This window comes from Canis lupus, chromosome 20 (genome assembly GCF_048164855.1).
Source record: "Canis lupus baileyi chromosome 20, mCanLup2.hap1, whole genome shotgun sequence".
Lineage (NCBI taxonomy): Eukaryota > Metazoa > Chordata > Mammalia > Carnivora > Canidae > Canis > Canis lupus.
The window spans coordinates 20831612-20852397 of NC_132857.1; the positions used below are offsets into that span (position 1 = coordinate 20831612).

The window sequence follows — 20786 nt, forward strand, 5'->3', positions numbered from 1 at the left end:
CAATTTATGTTAAATATATTAACAGCAGATTTAATGCCATAATGTAATAGAATTGGCATGATGTTATTTGAATGGCATATTATCTGTGGTCCAAAAAAAGGAATACTTAGGTCAAGTCATTCTGCTTACATATCAGAGTTTATTGATTCTATTGCTAAGGATGTTTTAAGACAATGACTGGTAAAATAGAAGTGTGGTAAAGAGCAAGATACTTAGAGATACTTAGGAGTAGGAGTAGGGGTAAAATCATCGTGTTTGTGCCTGCTTTGACAATAAGGAATAACACTGAGCAAGTTCTACTTTTCTGTGCTTCCTTTTATTCCTTTGTAAAATGGCAAAGTTGAACCAGGTGGTCTCTAAAATATTTCTTATCATTCTAAAACCTCTGTCTCTAAAAACGAGTTACCAAATCTCTCAGTATACTCACCTGTGAAATATGGGTGGTGGTTTCCCCCTCATGACTTCACAAAGTTGTTCTCAGTGTGAAATGAAAAAAAAAAAAAACCTATACAAAAACATCTAGCTCAGGTCATGGCTCACAGGTATTTCACAAATGATTTTAGTCTGTTGGAAGGAGAGTTTTAAATAAGAGTCATTTAGTTGTATAATTAACATGCCACACATAGTTCCATAATTTAATTTTGATGCTTTCTTTCTGCAAGTCATTTGTTATATACTGTAAAGAACTAAAAAAAAAAAAAATGATCCTTGCTATTAAAAACTCACAACATAATGAGGGGGACATACATACTGTATCCTTATAGTTTGTGGATTCTTTTTTTTTTTTTTGATTTTTATTTATTTATGATAGTCACAGAGAGAGAAAGAGAGAGAGGCAGAGACATAGGCAGAGGGAGAAGCAGGCTCCATGCACCGGAAGCCCGACGTGGGATTCGATCCCGGGTCTCCAGGATCGCGCCCTGGGCCAAAGGCAGGCGCCAAACCGCTGCGCCACCCAGGGATCCCGTTTGTGGATTCTATATCTATGAATTTGCCTACTCACTGAAATGTATTTGTCACCCCAGAATCAATACTGGTGCCACCTAAGGCTATCTGTGAACATTTACAGAGCAGAAAAAGACTTGAGTCACCTGACACACTTGTTCCTAGTTGAGGTGTAATGAGGCCTTGCCTCCTTGTTCTGGCTTTCAGACTGCGACAGATGTCCTTTTTGTGGTTTACTTAGTGCCACGTTTTCTCATTTTTGTTTTTTATTGGTTATTTCAGTGTTTAAAATGGCCCCCATAGTGTTGAGGTGCTCCTTCATGTTCCTTAGCACAGGGAGACCATCCTGAGCCTTACAGAGAAAAGGCCCATGAGATAAGATTCATTCATTCATTCATTCATAAGATTCATTCAAGGACTACCATAGTGTGATAGGCCAAGAATTCACTGTTAATGGACCAACAGTATTAAATAAGATGCCTTTAACAGAAACACACATAAAACAAGATTTTATATTGATCAGTTAATGAAAATGGTATGACCAGAGGTTCATGGGAACCTAACCCTGCATTTCCCGAGGAGCAGTGGTACTGTTCTCCACTTCAGTGTTCATGCTGACTTCACAGAATATAACTACTGCAGATAATGCAAACTGACAGTACACAGTACACATTGGACTATAAAAAGTCACATACATAAAAAAATGTATAGGGCCAGATGGGAGGGCAGAGGAAGGAGAGGATCCTTCTGATAGGTGGCACGTGGAACAGTAGCATTCAATAGGGATATATGCCTTACAGGGATGTGCACCAGGGTGTATAGGAATGAGAGTAGCATGACTCATGAGTCAAGAGAAAACAGCTTTCTCTAGTTGTGTCAGAGGTGGAAGGAATCCAGGGTGGGTGACTCTGCTAGATGAGGTTGGGTCTTCAATAGGGAGAAGCTATAAAGTACAGCAGTGTGACTTTGAACATGTTACACAGTATCTCATGTCTCCATGTCCTCATCTGTAAAATAGGGATAATGACATTCAGTATCACAGAGGCATTGGGAGGAATCGCCGAGTTATATGTAAAGCACTTAGGTCAGTGTCTGGCGTGGAAATACATGCACAGCTTCTAACATTTACGATGGCAGCCTTCGAATGTACAGCTGGCCAATTGCAATTATATTCATTAAGCAGTGAAAGCTGTTTCTGTATCTCCATCTACTCCTATGTCTCTATATTTATATCTATGTCTCAGTATATCAACCTAAAACTGAGAATTACAGTCCTTTCAACAAATTGGAATAACAGTTTAAAACTATTCCACTTTCCAAACTGCACTTGGGCATTTTAAGATAGAACGAATGCAAGTCTGGAAAATCTAAAACGTGACTGTTTTCACTGGCACGACTGCCATCAATGCTTCACCCCTGCGGTTTCTGAGCAGGCCACTGACAGCTAGGTTGAGTGTAACTTTGGAACGAATCATGTGAACTCTTTCGATAAACAAATGCCTTTGTTTTGTCCATAGATAAAAGCTTGTCAGATGGAGAAAGAAAAACTCGAAAAGCAATTAAAACAGGTATGTTAAAAACAAAACAAAACAAAACAAAAAAACAGGTATGTTGTTCCTGACCTAAATTCATCAAACTTCTTGTCATAGTTGAAAGGGCAATTTTTAGTTCCACCCTTGTTCCACCTTTGTTCCCAAGCACAGCAATTCCCCATGGATCCAATTAAAGGTGTATTTAAAGCTCTGCTACAGATGGCTCAGGACAAACCGGCACTTTGCATCGTGGACTAAAATGCCAGTGGATAGGTAATGCTTAGGTACCACCAACACTTCTCTGCCCTAACACGAAAAACACATGTTTCCCAGAACATGTTACCAGTAGCGCAAGCCTTAATGTGTGCTCACGCAAGTGGAGATTTCTTCATAGACCCACGAACAACTGGGAAATAGATTTTCTTGGTATTTCTTGCAGTTGCTTACACAATTTACAGTGGAAAATTGCATCAAAGATTTGCCTCTTTTGAGAAAATACAGTATCTTCTTGGGCACAGCAGTGTTCCATCCCATTGGTTCTCTAGTAGCCTTCAGAAATGAGTATTAATTTCTTTGTATTCTTAATGCTCTCTCTGGACATAAGTTATGCTGTGGGAGTCTCTGACTACAATTTAAGAAAACTTGTCTTATGGCTTAGTGGCTGGTTCTTCTTAAGGGAGGGACCCTCTGTGAAGAGAACTCAGAAACATAAAGTGAACCTTATACCTTGTAAGTGTTTCTAATGTCTTCAACACGAAGAGCTAATTAGAGTTTCACCTTAAGTGAAATATGCCCAGTTAGCCTCATCTCTGCCAGTATCGAGTCTACACCCACAAGCCCACTATGTTGAGTTGGGATTACGTGAGAGTTAGACTGAACCTGGAGAATGAAGCCAAACCTGTCTGTGGTTGTATAAAGCAAGTATCAGGTGATTCTCCAGTTTCACCCACTTCCAGTGAACTGACAACATTATACTCCTCAGGTGTATTTCCCAATCTGTAGCTGCAGCTTGAATTTCCACCTGCGGGATCCATGTGCACCAGCAGGCCCGGGGACTGACCAGGATCCACAGAAGCACCCAGTAAGTAAGAGCTTGCATTGCGATATAGAAGTCCTTATATTATCTAATAAGTGCTAGTATTTTTTTTTCCATTTTGGTAGAAATGCTGTCTCTATAATTTGGGCACATACTATTGTCCACAGAAGGAGCCTCTTTCTATCTCAGCCTCAAATTTACAGAGTTGCAGTGGTCAATGTACACTATAATTATCTTTTTTTGGGACAGGCACTCACAGGACACACATGGATACAAATAAATTAACTGAACAGTATCAAATGAAGCTGTAATTCCTTGCACGAACATACAACATTTTATATGGGCCATTTTAGAGGCGTACCTGACCCTTCCAAAAGGGCATTTTTGTGTGTAGGGAAAAGCAAAACGAATATAGCAAGTCTGAGAGACGCCTTTTTCGGTTGTAAACTTATATTGAACTACTATGGATATTGCTACATCTGTGCAATATAGTGTTTGACATCTTCCAATTAAAAGGATATTCTTAAAGGATCCAAGAAAAAGTGACCCACTTAAGTTGCTCTCTGTGGCTCTGTCTAGCCAGGCAAAATGAAATGAACAGTGGAGCAATTATTTGTGAGTGGAATTGATTTGGACAGTCAACCTGAATAAGTCAGCACCAAAGCAACCTTCCTTCCTTTCTCCATCGCACTATTTCATCCACCCTCCCCCACTGTCTAGCATACTGGTCTCTACTTTGTGTTTTGGCTACATAGAAGCCTTATACGAAAATAAAATATTGTGTTTTTCTGCATTTTGGAAATGCTCAGACAACTCTCCTACCCCTCAATTTTTATTAACTGTGTTTTTAATTATGCAAAGAATCTTGAGATTTTAACTGGGATTTTTCCTAGCAGAGCACTATGGAGATCATGATTCTCTTGGTTGCCATACTTTTGTATTTGAGTGTGACTCAAAGCTCTTTTCCCAAGGGAGGAGGTAATGACTCTCTGGGTGGCAGAGGGATGTCAGAATTTAATGAGCATCGCTTATTTGACCCTGGTGTGACACAGCACACTGCTGAGAATTTGGTTCTTTTTGTGTTGTTGCCCATTGTCACTTGTGTCTGCTCACCCGCCCCATTTCCTTTTTTCTTTACCTGTTTGCTTACTTTTCAGTCTTTATCAGAAACGTTTCTGGGAATCCCCAAATACAGCTATCATTCCTTAAATTTCTTTTTCAGAATGTAGAACTAAATTAATATTGTGGGGAACATAAAGAGATAGAAGTTTACTTTGGAGTTAGCTCCTACAGGTTGGGGAAATGGAGAGATATTTTGTGAAAGGTTAACTATAAAACCAATGAGTCATGCAAGTTTATCTAGAAGTAAAAATGACTATTTTCTTCAAATTCTCATTTATGGAAAGAAGGCAGAAATTTACCTACTATAAAAGCTCATCAAACTTTCCTGGTCAATTATAAGAAGTAAAGTGGTCCAGACCATGTAAAATTATCACCAAATAAAGGTCTGTATTTGAAAAGGTTCCAAGCCATGTACAATGTCCTACATTTTTAAGCAGTATTCAGTTAAAAAGAATCTTGGTATAACAGTAGAATTTAACTCTCGGAGTTCATTTTTAAAGAATATTTCATGTTTTATGCTTATTTCTAAGCCTGAATTAAAGCACAAGCAGTGGTGTTTGTAAAATTACAGTATATTTGCCTTCTTTTGGCAACTCTCCTGGAATCTAAAACTGAGGCTCACGTCACTTATCCTACGTGTTATTTGAGACATCTAAAAATAAACGAGGAGATAAAAAACAGAGGTGATCTCATTTCCTCTTTTAGCTTTTTCATGGACCAAAAGGAGCCAAGAGCCTAGGTGTCTGAGTGGGGGTAAAGTGGGGTCACACTGTACTAACTGCAGCATTTCTTAGTGTCTTGTCAGATAATTGAACTTTAAGGCTACTTTCAGTGGTCTGGCAGCCCTGTAAATGCTCCCTGTTGGCTCATTGGTAGAGACATTTTCCCTGAGTTATTTTCAGTAGGTAATTGATTAATAGAACAAAAGGTCTGTATTCTCTGTGTGTTGGGGGGAAGTAGGAGGTAGGACTGAGCATTGGGAGCAGGAAGACAGACCATCCTCATGGGCAGGTGAAGCTGAGATTGCTCTGTTCCAAGTGGTTAAATACAGAGGTACTCGTCTTGGAACTGTATCTTGAAATGTGGGCCTGTAGCTCATGATTTATTCACAGCAGTTTATCTTACATGTTCCCTGATGTTCAATATCTAGGTGTTCTTAACTGGTGAAGCCTAGAAGAAAATCCCACAAGAAAAATCCAAGTCTGCCCTTACCCCTCACTGCCTCTCTAGTCTAAACCATCTGAACAATCTAGAGAGTACTTTCTGTGGAGGAACAGTAGGAAGGGAAAAAGATCTGCCCTACTTTGCCATTCCTGCCATGTCTGCACCTAATGGCTTAGATTTCTTCCTCATACCAGAAAACACTAAACTTGTCATTGTTCTCTTGGTCTTTCTGTTGCCTCCTGTGTGAGGACTTTAAACATAGTATTTATTGATGGTAATCTGCTTTGTTTTATTTATGAGCTATAGTAAGCTTTACAGAAGTGTTTATACTTCTGCAGATATCCAAAACACATCTGCTTAAAAAAGAATGCCACAACCCCAAAGTAGGAGAAATTCTGGCCAACACAGAGTGGATGGTGGGGGAGTGTTGGGAGATGGGGAGAGTGATGAAGGAGGTAAGAGACATGAACGTGATTGGCAACAGGTTTGGATAGAAACGACTTTTGTGTTGCCTGCGTAATAAAAGCCACATAGTATAATTATATTTTTAATATGCCACTATGTTTTGTTTGAAGTCCATATTGCTATAATAATGTTTTATTGTTCCACACAGCCAGACTATCAGTGGTATGCTCCTGACCAGTTTCCGCCAGATGTGCAGCACAAGGCGAATGGTAAGACCACAGCTGTATCGAGCATTCTTTCATGTTTACATTTTAATGGGGTCTTTTTGGGATGTTTACTCAACATACATTCATTTGTACTTGGGGAGGGCCTTCAATAAAGTTGTGTTGCATACACAACTCTAATTTGATGCACCTGGGGTTAACTTGAACTCCTTAAGAAAAAAGAAAATGAAAAAAAAAAAGAAAAAAAAAGAAAATTTTCAATGCAGAATTGCGGGGATCTCAGCTCTGGCTTCTGCTCCTATTCCAGTCTCAGAGTCAGTATTCCATCTGGGGCTAGAAATGAAAACTTCAAGTAGAGCTATACTGTAACAACAACAACAAAGCTCTGGGATTCCACTACAAAGGGCAGATGCACATCCACTATTCCAGGTTGAGTTTGCTAGACAGATGTTTTAAATGTCACTGGCAGACAGACAGAGGAAACCAAAGACTCAGAACTGTATTCCCTAATGACTAAATGTCAGACTCCAAGTTTAGGCCAAGGTAGCCCACAACACCCGCCTCTAAGTATGCTGGAAAAAAAAAAAAAAAAAAACCTAGAAATTCACTGATAAAGTACTCACAACTAAGTACTCTTTTATCTTATTTTTCTTTGGTTTACCATTCTTCTCTTCTTTCCAGAATCTGCTATACTTTCTACTGCTTTGTTTCTGTGGTCTCATGAGGCCATCCAGGAATGGACTATAACCACAATCCCACCTCTATTCTCATCTCATATGATCAAAAGTCAGCCATGTCTGCTCCATCTTTAAAAATCTTATATGACACACACCTGTGACTGTATGTTGTTAATTTCCAGAGATTTTAATCTATCTAGAAAAGCTGAAGATGAGCCATATTCCAATTTCAGGCCATTCTTGAAACTTGATCTCATTTAGTTCAGATCTGAGATCATAGAATTCTAGATTTTACTACAAGGAGCCCATTATGGAGAGGAAATAGAAAACCAGGGGTAACACATGTAGTTTTGCAAGTTATGTACTTCACAAGTCCAAGGAATTCTTCATGGTAGTCTGTGTAAATGGAGCCTCGTAGGGTTGTGCAATACACAACCTGGACAGCTATACACAGCAGCACTAGGAGTGGCAAAGGCCTAGCTTACAGAAACATTATAGAGAAGAAAGATAAAAAGTGAGAACTCTATTAAAGAATGTCTAGGCATTTATCAGAAAACTGTAAGATTCTTTTTTTCTTTTCTTTCTACTATGAATATAACCATTGGTTTTAATGAAGTTCTCGGGTTCCAGCCATAATAGAGAGCTTTTATTAGAAAGGCATACTATTAACCATAATAATTGTTGCAAAATGCCTGTGTTTTTGAAATCCATTGTTATATAATAGCTGAGCTGCCACCCCGTAATAATTTTCCACTTCATATTACGTTGGTCTGGAATGAATATTAAAGATATTTTCTCCCTGAGTTGGAGCTTAATCACTAAAAAATATGATTATGCAGTAGAGAATTTAGTGATATCATAAAGATGTTTATGCATCACTATGAGGTTCTTCTTGGACCAGTGTAATAGAAGCTAATAATTATATAAAGTAGAAATGAATTGTGATAACCTTCATAAACGAAATAAAATATGCAGAAATAGAATATTATAGTCAGTGTATATGACCCACTGATTTTTGTCTACTTGGGAAGAAACACAATGAAGTTTGTGGTGTGTAAACATGCTGTGTAACAGTCTACAGATGTAAAATTGCAATAAAAAATAAACCTCTATTATGTAGCAACCTGAGTATTTTAAGATATTGTTTTAATCCTCACAACAATGCTATAAAATAGATTTTATTATATTATACCATTTTACAGTTGAGGAAAATGAGGCTTGAGAATTTAAGTAACATGCCTAAATCACACAGTTGGTAAAATTTGATCCTGGGGTTAGATTCCAGAGGTCCAGGTCTTCAAAACCTATGCTTTGAATCACATCCTATAGAGCCCTCGAAAACCTACCCCTCTCACTATATTAGAATTTTCTACAATGACAGATATATAATGAGAATGGGGGATTTAACTTGGATAATTATATGACTAGATTCTAATCCTCAATAATCTTTTCTTCCTATGAAATCATAACATGTATTATTTGGGCTACTTATTTGGTATTTTGAATATCACAGGTAAAGGATGAAGTACTACATAAGATTAAGCTTGTAATAAATATGTTATGGATGAATTCATTCTTGGGCATCCCTGGTAGAAACTGATGGGATATGTTGCCATTTGAACCCTTTCCTTCTTCCTACCAACACAGCTCTGCAGCTGACTGCGGCTTGTCTGAAGCAGGGAAGAGGGCTGATCATGGCTAGGGGACCACTGTAGAAGGAAATTCCTTACTCAGTAATCTACTTGTTTTTGATTACTATTTCTCCTCTTCTAGCTTCCAAAGCTGATGCTATTTCAAGGTTCCAACCAGTTCATAAAAATTGACAAAAGCTCTGAAATCACCCCTGTCAAAAGAATCTCTCATATGCCATTATTTAATTTCGGTGGATTCTTCTTCTATCTCATTTAATTGAAAAGCTCCTTTTGATTTGTACATCCAACAAAATTGCTCAGAATCCATAAAAGTAACTTTGTGATATTATTAAATATGAATTTATAAATATTTTTATTATACAGACATTTATGTTATGATACTACTCATTGTCGTATTATTTGGCTAATATATTTACCTTTCACTATTCAGGAATATACTGCTAGCCAACATACCCTGTGTTTTGGGCTTTAAAAACCCAAACTCAAACAATGGAAGAAAAAATTAGTGGAAAAATTAGGCTCTGCTTCTGATAAATTATAAACAGGAAGTTTTTTTAAAACTCTTATAAGCTTTATTCATATAATAAGTCCTGAAGTATTTTACTTGTATTTAAATGAAATGACCCTTTCAGAAATATGGATATTAAAATGAATATTAATTTGTATGTGTGTTTATACATTGTCCTAGCTCTCATTTTTTACTAATTTCCTATGACTCCCGACAAATTTTACTTTTCTGATCCCAATATATATAGCACATTATATTTTGATCCTAGTATCTATCCTTATAATTTTTCCTTTTATGGTAATCTAACCTGAGATAATGGCGCTGACAACTATACATGAAGTGTTTGTAGAGCAGTAACCTTGTGAGTTTTAAAAGGTACAGTGGGTAATGAGTGATTAAATTGCTATAATACCACTAGATCCTCCTTTAATATTCCTAGAGCCTGAGGCAAGAATATGTGGAGAGCCGCATACTTGAGGCTAAATATTTAAATGTCATGAAGCAAGCATAGAAGTTATTACAGACTATCCCCCTGTTGATAAATATACCTAGAAGGGCAAAGTAAAATTTTAAAATGCTCACATTCCAACCAGTTCTGTTCCAAGACACAGTGGCACAGGAAGACCTGAGCCATGGCCCACCCCCTTCTCTTCTCATCTTTCGACTGGGCGGGATCTTAAGTGTGAATTTGAGTGTAGCCCAGTTGGCACATCACAACTTCATCCATATACCCCTCATTATGCTACAAACAGCACCCCTTGATTTCAGGCCTGAGAAATACGACCACATGAGGCAGAAACAGGGTGACTTGGGCAAGACTTTTGGGGTCTGCATGTGAGTACCAAGAGCTTGTTCTAGAAGAAGGCAGACTCTTACTGGAGGGGAAGGTGGCTATAGGAGGGTCAGAGCAGGGTCCTCTTAGAGTGGGGACCTAATGAAAGCTTGCTGGCCAAAGATTAAAGTCAATAATTACTGAGTACTACTGAACGATCTTTGGGTCAACTAATTTTCAGCTTTGCTCTCAGTTACTATCTCTGGTTATTTTAGAATGCTTTGCAGACACAATGGAAATTAACTCCTCTTTCAAACACTGAAGATTTAAAGAAAGGTTTTCAAGACATTTAAGACTTACTTGGCTTTCTCTTTGCACAGCACTAAGTAATGGTATTTTTATATATTGAAGCCTACAGATGTTAAGGGGCTACAGTTTCTGTTTAGAAACATGGTGATTTTATGAAGAACATTTTAATCTCATTTAATCTGTTATCAGAATGGGATGCAAAATGACTTCCATGTTTCTAGAACAATTATGGCATAGTAGAATTAGTATAACGTTGAAAGCATGTTGTTTTATTTCTTCCTTTGTGAAATGTCAAAAGGCTATGTTTTCTAACTACATGGCACGCCAGTCACCTCTCTACCTTCCAGATTTTTCATATGGTGCAGAATTGAACTTCATCTAATGAGCTAGAGCTCAAGTCTTACATATTTGGAAAGACATGAAATGTAGGCATGTGAGAGTATGTTGTGAGCAAACATAATTATTTCTTTACAATATAGAAGATCAAAGCCCAACTATTATAATTGGCCTTTACTAGTGTCTAGTAATAACTAATTAACTGAATACTGACTGAATTCATTTCCTAGGGCTACCATAACCAAGTATCAAAAATGAGGGGGCTTGAAAACAGCAGAAATTTATCCTCTCACACTGTGGAGGCTAGAAGTCTGAAATCCAGGTGTTGGCAGGGTCATACTCCCTCCAGAGCCTCTAGGGAAGGCTCCTTCCTTGCCTCTTTTTGCATCTAGTAGCCCCAGATGTTCTTTGGCTTGTAGTAGCACAGCTCCAATCTCTGCCTCACTCTTCACATGGCCGTCTTCCCTCGTGTCTGCGTCTGTGTCCAAAGTTTCATCTTCTTATAGGGACTCCAGTCGCATTGGATTAGGCTAATCTAGTATAATCTCATGTTAACCTGATTATGTGTGCAAAGTCCTATTTCCAAATGAGGTCACATTAACAGGTACCAGGCGTTAAGATCTACACATATCTTTTGAGGGGAGGGGACACAATTCAACCCATAACACTAATCACATGCCAGAAACTATTTTAGGTGCCGTATATATTTATATATAATGTCATCAAAACCTTATAGCAACTCTATGAGATGAGTACTACTGATGCTCCAGTTTTAAAATTATGGAAACTTAGGAACAGAAGATAATGTCACCTGTCCAAGTCCATGTAGCTGGTTATTGGCTAGAACATAAACAAGCCAGGCAGTCTACCTCCAAAGCCCACACTGTAACCACTAAGCAATATACAACCCATGCTATACTTTAAAATATAATAGTGTCATCATTTACATGTATTTTATTTAAGTAAATTCTAATGGCCCTATCCTGAAAGCCAGAATCTTTGCTTCTAAGTTTGTGTCTGTTTATAACTATCTTTATTTTTTTTTTAAGATTTTAGTTATTTATTCATGAGAAACACAGAGAGAGAGGCAGAGACACAGGAAGAGGGAGAAGCAGGATCCCCACAAGCAGCCTGATGTGGGACTGAATCCCAAACCCTGGGATCACATCCTGAGCCAAAGGCAGATGCTCAACCGCTGAGCCACCCAGGCGTCCCAATAACTGTCTTTATAACTGAACATTACAAATAATTTTACATTGGTAAAATGGCAGGACTAGTTGGATTTTTTTCAGCACCTGGTAGTATGAGGAGATACAGGAGCCAGTGTAAATAGCAGAAGCTACTTAAGAGATGTAAGAAACAGATGAAACTTAGAGACTATACTTGTGTGATTTTCAATACAGATGGATAAAAGATTAAGAATATTTTTTCTTTTTTTTATATTTTTTCTTTTATAAAATACATTACTTAATTATCTTACCATCAGTTAATAAAAATATTAGTCAAAAGAGAGATAGTTTTATGCCTATTTCTAGATTTTTAGAGAAGAACTGCAGGAGAAATGCATCCTCACCTTATAATGCTAAAAAGATTGGTTTATTGGTAAACTAAGAGATTTTGCTAAGGGAATATTAAATAAAATGTAAATGTATATTTATATGTATAAGAACATATGAAAATATAGGTAGCAGATATATTCCTAAGCAGACATCTATTGATAAGCAAAGACTAAACATCCTGATTAACATTCTATGTAGATTGTGGTTCTATAGATAGATAGAGCCTAGATGAGAAAAACGCACGCAATAAGGCCAGACTATTCACATTTCCACTAGGTGGATAAAATCACAGTATTTCTCTTAAATGGAAGATAAAAATCTGTGGGGAAATGAGGTTTCTATTACATATTTCATCCCAACTGGGAAAAATGTTTATTTACCTACATTTCCTTACTATTGATGCATAAGCATCCACATTCTGAGGTGAGTGGGCATGTAGAGAGCACCATCCCCCTTGAACCCTTCTGCTGCACCCTAAGAGGGGACTTCAGATTCAGACAGTCCCTGATGGCCTCTGACACCAAGATCTCTGGGTCCTGCTCAGATCACTTTAGTCATATGGTACTTAACCTGCACTTTTGTGAACATAAAAGCATAGAGTGCTTTTTTTTACACACACCATTAATAAATAATAAGGCACATGATTAGTGAGTGGAATTCTTTACCAACCAATTAGGCAAATCGGACTGTGTCTAGCACCACAAGAACCCATAACTCCCTAGTGGTGTTTCTCTTGCCCTGCCATTAGAACCGTGCAGCCAAGTCTGATGACAGAAATCTCTTCCCATATTCACTACACAGGGGGACACTCTGCCTTCCCTTCAAGGAACTGAAATCCTGTTTTTGCTTTTGTTCACATTTCCATTCTGCCATGGATTACCTCGTGGGTCACAACCTCTCTCTGTCTAAAACATGGGGATAATGACCTTTACCTCTCTACCTATTTCACAAGAGTGCTTTTTTTAAAAAAGATTTTATTTATTTATTCACGATAGATATAAAGAGAGAGAGGCAGAGACACAGGCAGAGGGAGAAGCAGGCTCCATGCTGGGAGCCTGACACGGGACTCGATCCCGGGACTCCAGGATCGTGCCCCCGGCCAAAGGCAGGCGCTAAACCGCCAAGCCACCCAGGGATCCCCACAAGAGTGCTTTAAGAGCTACAGAGGAATTAACTTTTCTTGATGTGTTAAGATACATATGGATAGATATCATAAATGGATTAAATCTAAACTTTAGACTTTAGACCTGTGGATTATGCTTCTGGATCCAAATTTATGCTCTCACCATATTAGATACCTTTTTATCTTAATGGCCACCATTCTTAGAAGAGTATTTTTTTAAGCCAGGAAGGGAAACTGTCAGTTACTTTAAATGTTTGTGTATCTAAAATACCAAATACAGCGCAGCAGGTATGAAACATTTTACATATTCTAAATTGCTATCATGAATAGGAAAATAACTTATTCTTGAAATTTATTTATTTTATCTGTCATCATGAGTAGATATCCAATTTTGTCTTCCCGATAGTGCTCATTTGTGGCATTCTATCCCACTCTCATTGAAGTGTATGACGTTTTCATATTGGTTTTCATGGCACATTAACACATCTTAAGCACTGTGATCTTTTCTATTGCTTTGGCAATAATGTACCCTTCACTGTACTTCAAGTAGTTTATGTCGTAGTTATCTTTCTGTGGACTAAGTACTAAGCCTAATAGTAACATATATGACTTACCTTCATAAGCAAATGCCTCAGCCACCAAAATGCCAACAAAGATAAGAAGTAGCACAGAATATTCCTCTTCAGGCATGAGTAGAAATAGGCCACAGCTGATTTCACAAAGTGGTAAGCATATGTCAACGCTTAAAATAATAACCCTCCATTTCCCGCCTCTTTATTTCTCAGTGTAAACTTGTGGGAGCTTATGAATAAAATATTTCTTTTTTTTTTTACTAGCCTCAAAATTTATGTTAGCCCTGAGCCAGAAGAAGAGAAATGAATTTTTAATTTTTAATCTGAAACATTTTCCTGCTCTTTTTCATAGGTTTCTCTTCAGAAAAGGAAGTCAAACAGTAGAAGTACACACAAGTGGAGGAGCATACGGGCAAAGGGAGAGCTTGGCTGAGGGCTCTCTTTTTTTCTTTTTGCTGGTGGCTTGTGTCTGCACAACTGCACATCATCAGCTCTGTTATTTGTGCACAGTGACCGTTATTTGGCATGGATAAAGGAAAAGACTTGTGACAGCTAGGATCCTGATCAAGTCTGAGAAGCCAGTATTACAAACCAAACACAACTTCCAGTTTCCTCGAAATGAGATTTGGCAGATGAAGTATGTACCATTCTTTGAAACTTTCTTCAGCACATTGCTGTTGGATTTACAGAGACTATTTCGTGATTTCAGCAACTTCACTTTTGGTGCAGTGATGTTCTATGTTGATTGAAATATTTATTCCCTGGGGGAAAAGTTTCAGCAGTTGTAAATGTGTAACATGGCTCCCATTGTTTTTGTAGGGCTTGGTTCTTTAGCCAGTTTGACTAGATACTGTGTTCATGATTGTTGGCCTTGGTGAACCTATGGATAGGGCTGAGGAGGTATATATACTTCCTTAAACTAAATGAATGGTTCAGTCTGAATAAAGTGTTCACCTCAAAACTATGCTCTGAGCAGATCATTCCTCTAACGTGGTGAGAAACTGTGAGCCTCCTTCATTTTTAGGTGGAATAGATTATGAAAGATAAAACCATAGTCTGATGATGATGGCTTTGCTGCATTCATATGTGCTTACAGTAGTAGTTTGGAGACACATGGATTTGTGGTGAAATCTGCTTTTACTTCCTCTGGATTTGAGTAATTATTGATGAATAACACATCTGACTCCTCAAACTTATGGAAGTGAAAAATGAAATTTTTCATTCATTTCAATATCCAAATTGTATTGCAATTAAATTATACAGTGACATGACAGACGTCTAAAGACTAAGCAGATTTAAAAGTATTATGTTCATCCATTTAATATGGTTTCTGCTAGGACCAACTGGAGATCCTCTTTGTGAGGAGATGTATAGCAGGAGTGTGAGATCCACAGCTATCTGTAATCCTGCAAGCACCTAAAGAAAACCAGGAGCATCTGCTGAACCTACAGTCAAGCAAAGCAATCCAACATACTGCTGAAACTATCTAGCTCCAGCCTCTAGAAGTTATACTACTTAATTCCAGCTCAGACTCTTTTCCTTTTTCAACTTCTGAGTATACTTGCAGCTTTGTGTAACAGGAAGGTGAACCAGCCTTAGAAAGTTAAATACTTTCAGCCTCAGTCTGGCTACTCGAAAGATAATTCCTGAGAAAGAATTATCCTTCCGTTACATTAATTCTCTAGAGCTTTGTTTTTGCTGCTACTTATTAAAGAGACAAATCATTCTTGAGCAATACTTCAGCGTAAGTGAATCAGAAAAACAATGGGATTTACAAGTCAGTTTCATCAAAACTTTTTTTTTAATTTCCATTTCTTCAGATTAGTGGAAAAGCCATTGCAATAACAACTTTTAGTGGTGGATTCAGTTTGCCAACTGAGATGTGCCTACTGGAATAAAAACAACATACATACAAGAAGTACCCTTTGATGGACTCATTCTAGGTCAATCCAACAGCAATAAAACATGATTTAACCATCTTATTACTATTACTGAAGTCATCCTATTATTAATTAGCAAGTTGGCAAACATTGGCAAGATTATGCAAATGCTAATGTAATGGGAAAAACTCCAATTTAAGTGAGACCTAATTTAATTTGAATTCCCAGTGGGTGACTGCAAATGTGGGAAGAGGACCCCTTGATCAGAGTGCAACAAAAGACAGAATTTCTACAAGAAGACAGATTTCTACAGCTCTGGCCCAAGAGCCAGCCAGTCCCTCCTGTGTCCCTTTCCCCAAATCATTTGTTTGGGGACTTCTGTCTCAGCGCATTGTAAGGGTGATCCTCAGCTGTGGCACTTGCTTCATTATCACACACAATTTGTGGAAATTATGTGAGGAATAGCTGTATCCCTTTGAAAGGAGAGGAAGTCATATCACACAGTCTCTTTTATCTAGGAAATGTAAACCCGGGCACATTTTAAATTTTTGATGATCATGGAGAATTTTATCTTGAAGGCATCACATGAAGAAAAAGGTGTATTCACCTTGTCTTGGTTGTGACGTGAAGTCAAGAACTGGTTAAATCTTGGAGTTAGGCCAACTTCTATTGCTACTAGCGTATATTTTTTTTCTCTATTTTACTTATCAACAAAAAGATATTCCAGGCTAAATTGCTAATATTATTAAGCATGAACATACTTCCAGGTGATTTTCTTTAGTTTCTTTACTGAGGTCTATCACTTAACGTTAAAGTGCATTACGTGGTATAAGTATGGGTCTGAATGGTTGCTCTCATGTATCAATACTTTTAATGTAGCTCGGTCACTGGTGAAATCAAATCTGAAAGACATATGACCTCCCTACTCAATAATTCAATGTAACAATTTATTTTATTTTATTTTATTTTATTTTATTTTATATTTTATTTTATTTTATTATTTTATTTTATTTTATTTTAATATGGAGCACTTCACCAATTTGTGTGTTATCCCTTCTCAGGGGCCACTTTAATCTTCTCTGTATCATTCTAATTTAGTATATGTGCTGCCTAAGTGAGCACAAAAATCATTAAATGAATACCCACTTATTTTCAAAAATGTCTAGGCAGCATAAAATATCACACACTGCCTCTGTCTCTATGCACTATTTTTGGTTGAGTCCATATTTGGAGGGGAGGGCAGAGTGATTTAGCACCTTTTATTCTTCCCTTTGCCCCTTTTTCATTTTTGCCATTTTTCTTTCCATCTTCCCAGGGACCCCGACGTATTAGAATCAAAGGAGATACAGAATCTTGTTGCATTGCTGTTGCAGCTATGCTACAATCCATTCTTTGCTGGCTCAGAATTGCCTAAGCTCCAATTATACAGCTCAAATGAAAAGAAAATATTTGCTATAATCCCCACTTTTAGTAATTCTAGAAATAATTTCTCTTCCCTCATTTCCTTCTTACATACCTACCTCATCACTCCCATTAGTGTTTTGGTCCAAGGAAGAAAGGTGTTCTGGGGGAAAAATTATACTCCCAGCTTTTGTGATTCTATAGAAAAGGACACTTCTATCAGCACACACAATTCAGACACACGCACACTCACTCTACATTCACACCACACTTACATACAAACCACCCACACCATAAACACACATCACATACACATATATGCCACATGCACACACACACATATACAAAATACAGGCACACTACACACACCACATATATACACACACATACTCATCACATACAGACACACCACACATACATACCCCACACATGCACATGTATCACATACTCCACATACACATGCACACCACACACGCTACACATACACACCACAAACACAAAACAACACACTCTGCCTCTACCATCTTACCTACACACTGGCCTCCATTTTCTCCTGGTGACTGGTAGATTTATTCAAATGGAAAATTCCGCATAATAAAGCTATTTTTAAAATTTACTTCAAATCCCTGTGTGTATAATATATTGCCAAGAATACTGACAAACTCCATTCTAAGCCTCCTACAGAAAGCAATGGTGCTGAGATCTAGAACCCATTAATTTGCCAGTAATTGCTGAGTGATATGAGACTTTTAATGTTTGTGGGAATGTGTGAATTTCACTAATTTGTGTATTGCACAAATTATTTTAAGTGTAAGTATAAATATATACTGTAAAATGACTTCTCTCTACTCTCCTTTGATTTTATTTCATTACAATATCAGAAGGAAGAGCACAAGGCTCTTCCTTATGAGGCTCAGGAAATACTGTTTGGTAAATTAAAACCCACCCTTAGGGCCTCCTGAGGTGCTTAACTTATTACTGAGAATTAATTTGCTGAGAGAATCCATCTTATTAACTGATTTTCCTGAGTCTGCTCTTGACTGGCAGGAGTGTGCTTAGATGGAGTAGCAATTTCAATTTGCACATCTGTGAGGGAACCTCTCTCCTACTCGCAGCCGAAGTTTGATGACCCACATCAGTCAACCACACACACACACACACACACACACACACACACACACTTGCACACACAGCTGGCAAGAAGAATGAGACCCCCCTTACGGTGCCTGAGTGATGTGGTCAATTGGGCTTTTGACTTTTAGTTTCAGCTGGAGTCATGGTCTCTGGGTTGTAAAAATCAAGCCCTGCATGGGGCTTGGTGCTGAGCATGAAGTCTGTTTGAGACTCTCTCTCCCTCTCCTTCTACCTTCCTCCCCTAAAATAAATAAATAAATCTTTTTTTTTTTTTTAAATGACACCTCCTCCCCACCTCTACTCAGAGACACATTTGTAGGCAGATCTGGTTATGCTGAAGTAGAAGAAAAATGAGTTTGAGAGAGATTTGTGTCTTGGTTTCCAAACGCCCATTACATTTATTTTTTTTTTTAATTTTTGGAAGAGCACCTTGGTATCCTGAATGGCTTCAAAATTGAGTCAGCACGTTTTTAGATAACTGATCAATTCTACATGTATTTTCTCATCTTGATCAAATATCTGTTTTGGATATTATTATTTGTCAATGTCATTTACTAGAAATTTGCTTTGATTTTATAAAAATGTATTGTGTGTGCAATGATGGGTCACATAAAAGAAACAGAGGCACTTTCTATTCTTTCTATTGTCTAAAGAAAAGTATTCTAACAGCTGTAGGGAGGATGCACTGAAGCCGGGAGAGTGAAACTCCTTTTAATTTTCAACATATTTTTTGGCCTTTCTATGTCTTTAGAAGTATCATATTTTTATGTAAAACACAGAAGACAGTCAGAATTTGGCAATTTGTAATGAACAAAATATTACAATAGTCAAGTACTCTAGCAAAAGTTTGTAAGTTTTTTTATGAAAATGTATTATTTCAATAATTAGCAAAATCTAGAATCATTTTCTCCAAAAGGAAAACTAGCCTTTCTTTTTATATTATTCTTAGTTCAATAAGGTTCTAGCAATATGACAAAAATCCATTTTCCCCATAAAACATTAAAGGCTAATCCCAGAATATAGATTAATTATTAAGAAAATTTTCAAAGTTAAAATGGATTTTTAAAAATACAGGTGGATTAAAAAAATAAAAATAAATAAAAATATAGGTGGAGAGCCAATGTTCTGACATAAATTAATGTTTTCCTAAAGAAAATTATCATTAACACTATTTTGCAAATCTTTAACTTTCCTTTGGACTTTCTTGCTTCATCACCAAATAATTTAACATCTATCTCCTTCACCTCCTCTGTGAACTGAGGAGACAGCATGTGCTAAGTTGCTTCCCAGTAAAATGAAAAGATAATCAGGTAAAAATGGGTTTTTGTGGTTTTTTGGTTTATTGTTGTTGGTTTTTTCCAATAGAAGTAGTCAAGATAGTTTAAGAGCTTTTATCCCAAATCCTTCAAGAAATCCACTTTAATAAAAAAGAATGTAATGAATGGGTATAGCAAAATTTTGTAGAAAGAGCATGGGATTTGGAGTCAGATACAAATTCTGCTCCTAGTTGTACCAGCTGTGAACGTGAACAAGTGTGCCTAAATTAGTGAATCTCAACTTCCATAACTGAAAAAGGATAATAAGAAAACACTATCAGAAGATTTTTGTAAAAACCAACTATATCAAATATGTAGTGTTTGGCACCAGGTGGTGGTCAGTATATGTTAGCTTCTTTCTGCTTATCGTAATGGTTAAAGAGCTTTCTCTAGGGTAACATTTCCCAAAGTGTGCTTGGTAGGTGGGAAATAAGGATTGTATAGCAAAGCATTCCCTGTCCCCATGAGTGTAAGATGTGTTCTGTTCAACTCAGCTTTTGCTGTAGGACACTTCTCATATCTCTTCATGTGAAATTGCAAATTGTAAAACTTACATTGTGAATAGTTCCCAACACGTTCAGATGTTATGTTGATAAGGAGAACATAAATAGAATTAATACAAAAATCATATTGCATTCAAGATTAACTTCTGCAAGACAGAGACATAAATTCCCAATCTTGACGGAATTTAGACATATTATGCTTATTAAGAGGTTAGACCAAAAACAGAATAATATTGGACTTTTGTGTTAATATGTATCAGTGTCCTGCTTATTATGATGGTTAAAGAGATTTCTCTCAGGTAACATTGATATCACACATCACATATCATTAAAATTAGCTTCAGTAGGATGGGACAGGGTAGAAGAACAAAAAGGAGGTATACAAAAAAAAGAGGTACATACCCTGACGGGGTGGACACAGGTGCAGATGATGGGAGGAAGCCAGCCCAGTGAATGGGTGTGATATGCCAAATAGAAGGTGACAAGGGAAGATCAATTTAGATGTAAGTCCCGGGAAAATCCAACGTGGAGTAACAATGGTGTTCAAGGTGAACCTGACTGAAAATGGATCAAAGCACGCAAATCAAAAAGGCTTATCCTGATGCAGAAAGAATGA

The 20786-nt window shown here is 37.4% G+C and overlaps 1 protein-coding gene, 1 long non-coding RNA gene and 1 other non-coding gene across 5 annotated transcripts in view; 1 reads left to right on the top strand and 2 right to left on the bottom strand.

Moving 5' to 3' along the window:
* TNIP3 (TNFAIP3 interacting protein 3) overlaps positions 1-14900 on the top strand; it is a 103137-nt gene extending 88237 nt beyond the window's left edge. For all 3 annotated transcript variants that reach the window (XM_072788553.1, XM_072788554.1, XM_072788555.1), the window contains 4 exons: positions 2463-2513; positions 3460-3558; positions 6413-6473; positions 14289-14900. In XM_072788553.1, coding sequence (XP_072644654.1) covers positions 2463-2513; positions 3460-3558; positions 6413-6473; positions 14289-14320 — 243 coding nt within the window. In that variant the 3' untranslated portion in view covers positions 14321-14900. The remainder of the gene's footprint in view (positions 1-2462; positions 2514-3459; positions 3559-6412; positions 6474-14288) is intronic.
* The window catches only part of LOC140611739 (uncharacterized), a 49812-nt gene continuing 42858 nt past the window's right edge, over positions 13833-20786 (bottom strand). Inside the window, exons 5-6 of the long non-coding RNA XR_012012879.1 lie at positions 20573-20728; positions 13833-15352 (exon numbers count right to left, since the gene is read on the bottom strand). This is a non-coding gene — a long non-coding RNA (uncharacterized lncRNA). The remainder of the gene's footprint in view (positions 15353-20572; positions 20729-20786) is intronic.
* Positions 16833-16938, bottom strand: LOC140612203 (U6 spliceosomal RNA). The gene has a single exon (XR_012013506.1). It is a non-coding gene; the product is annotated as a U6 spliceosomal RNA (small nuclear RNA).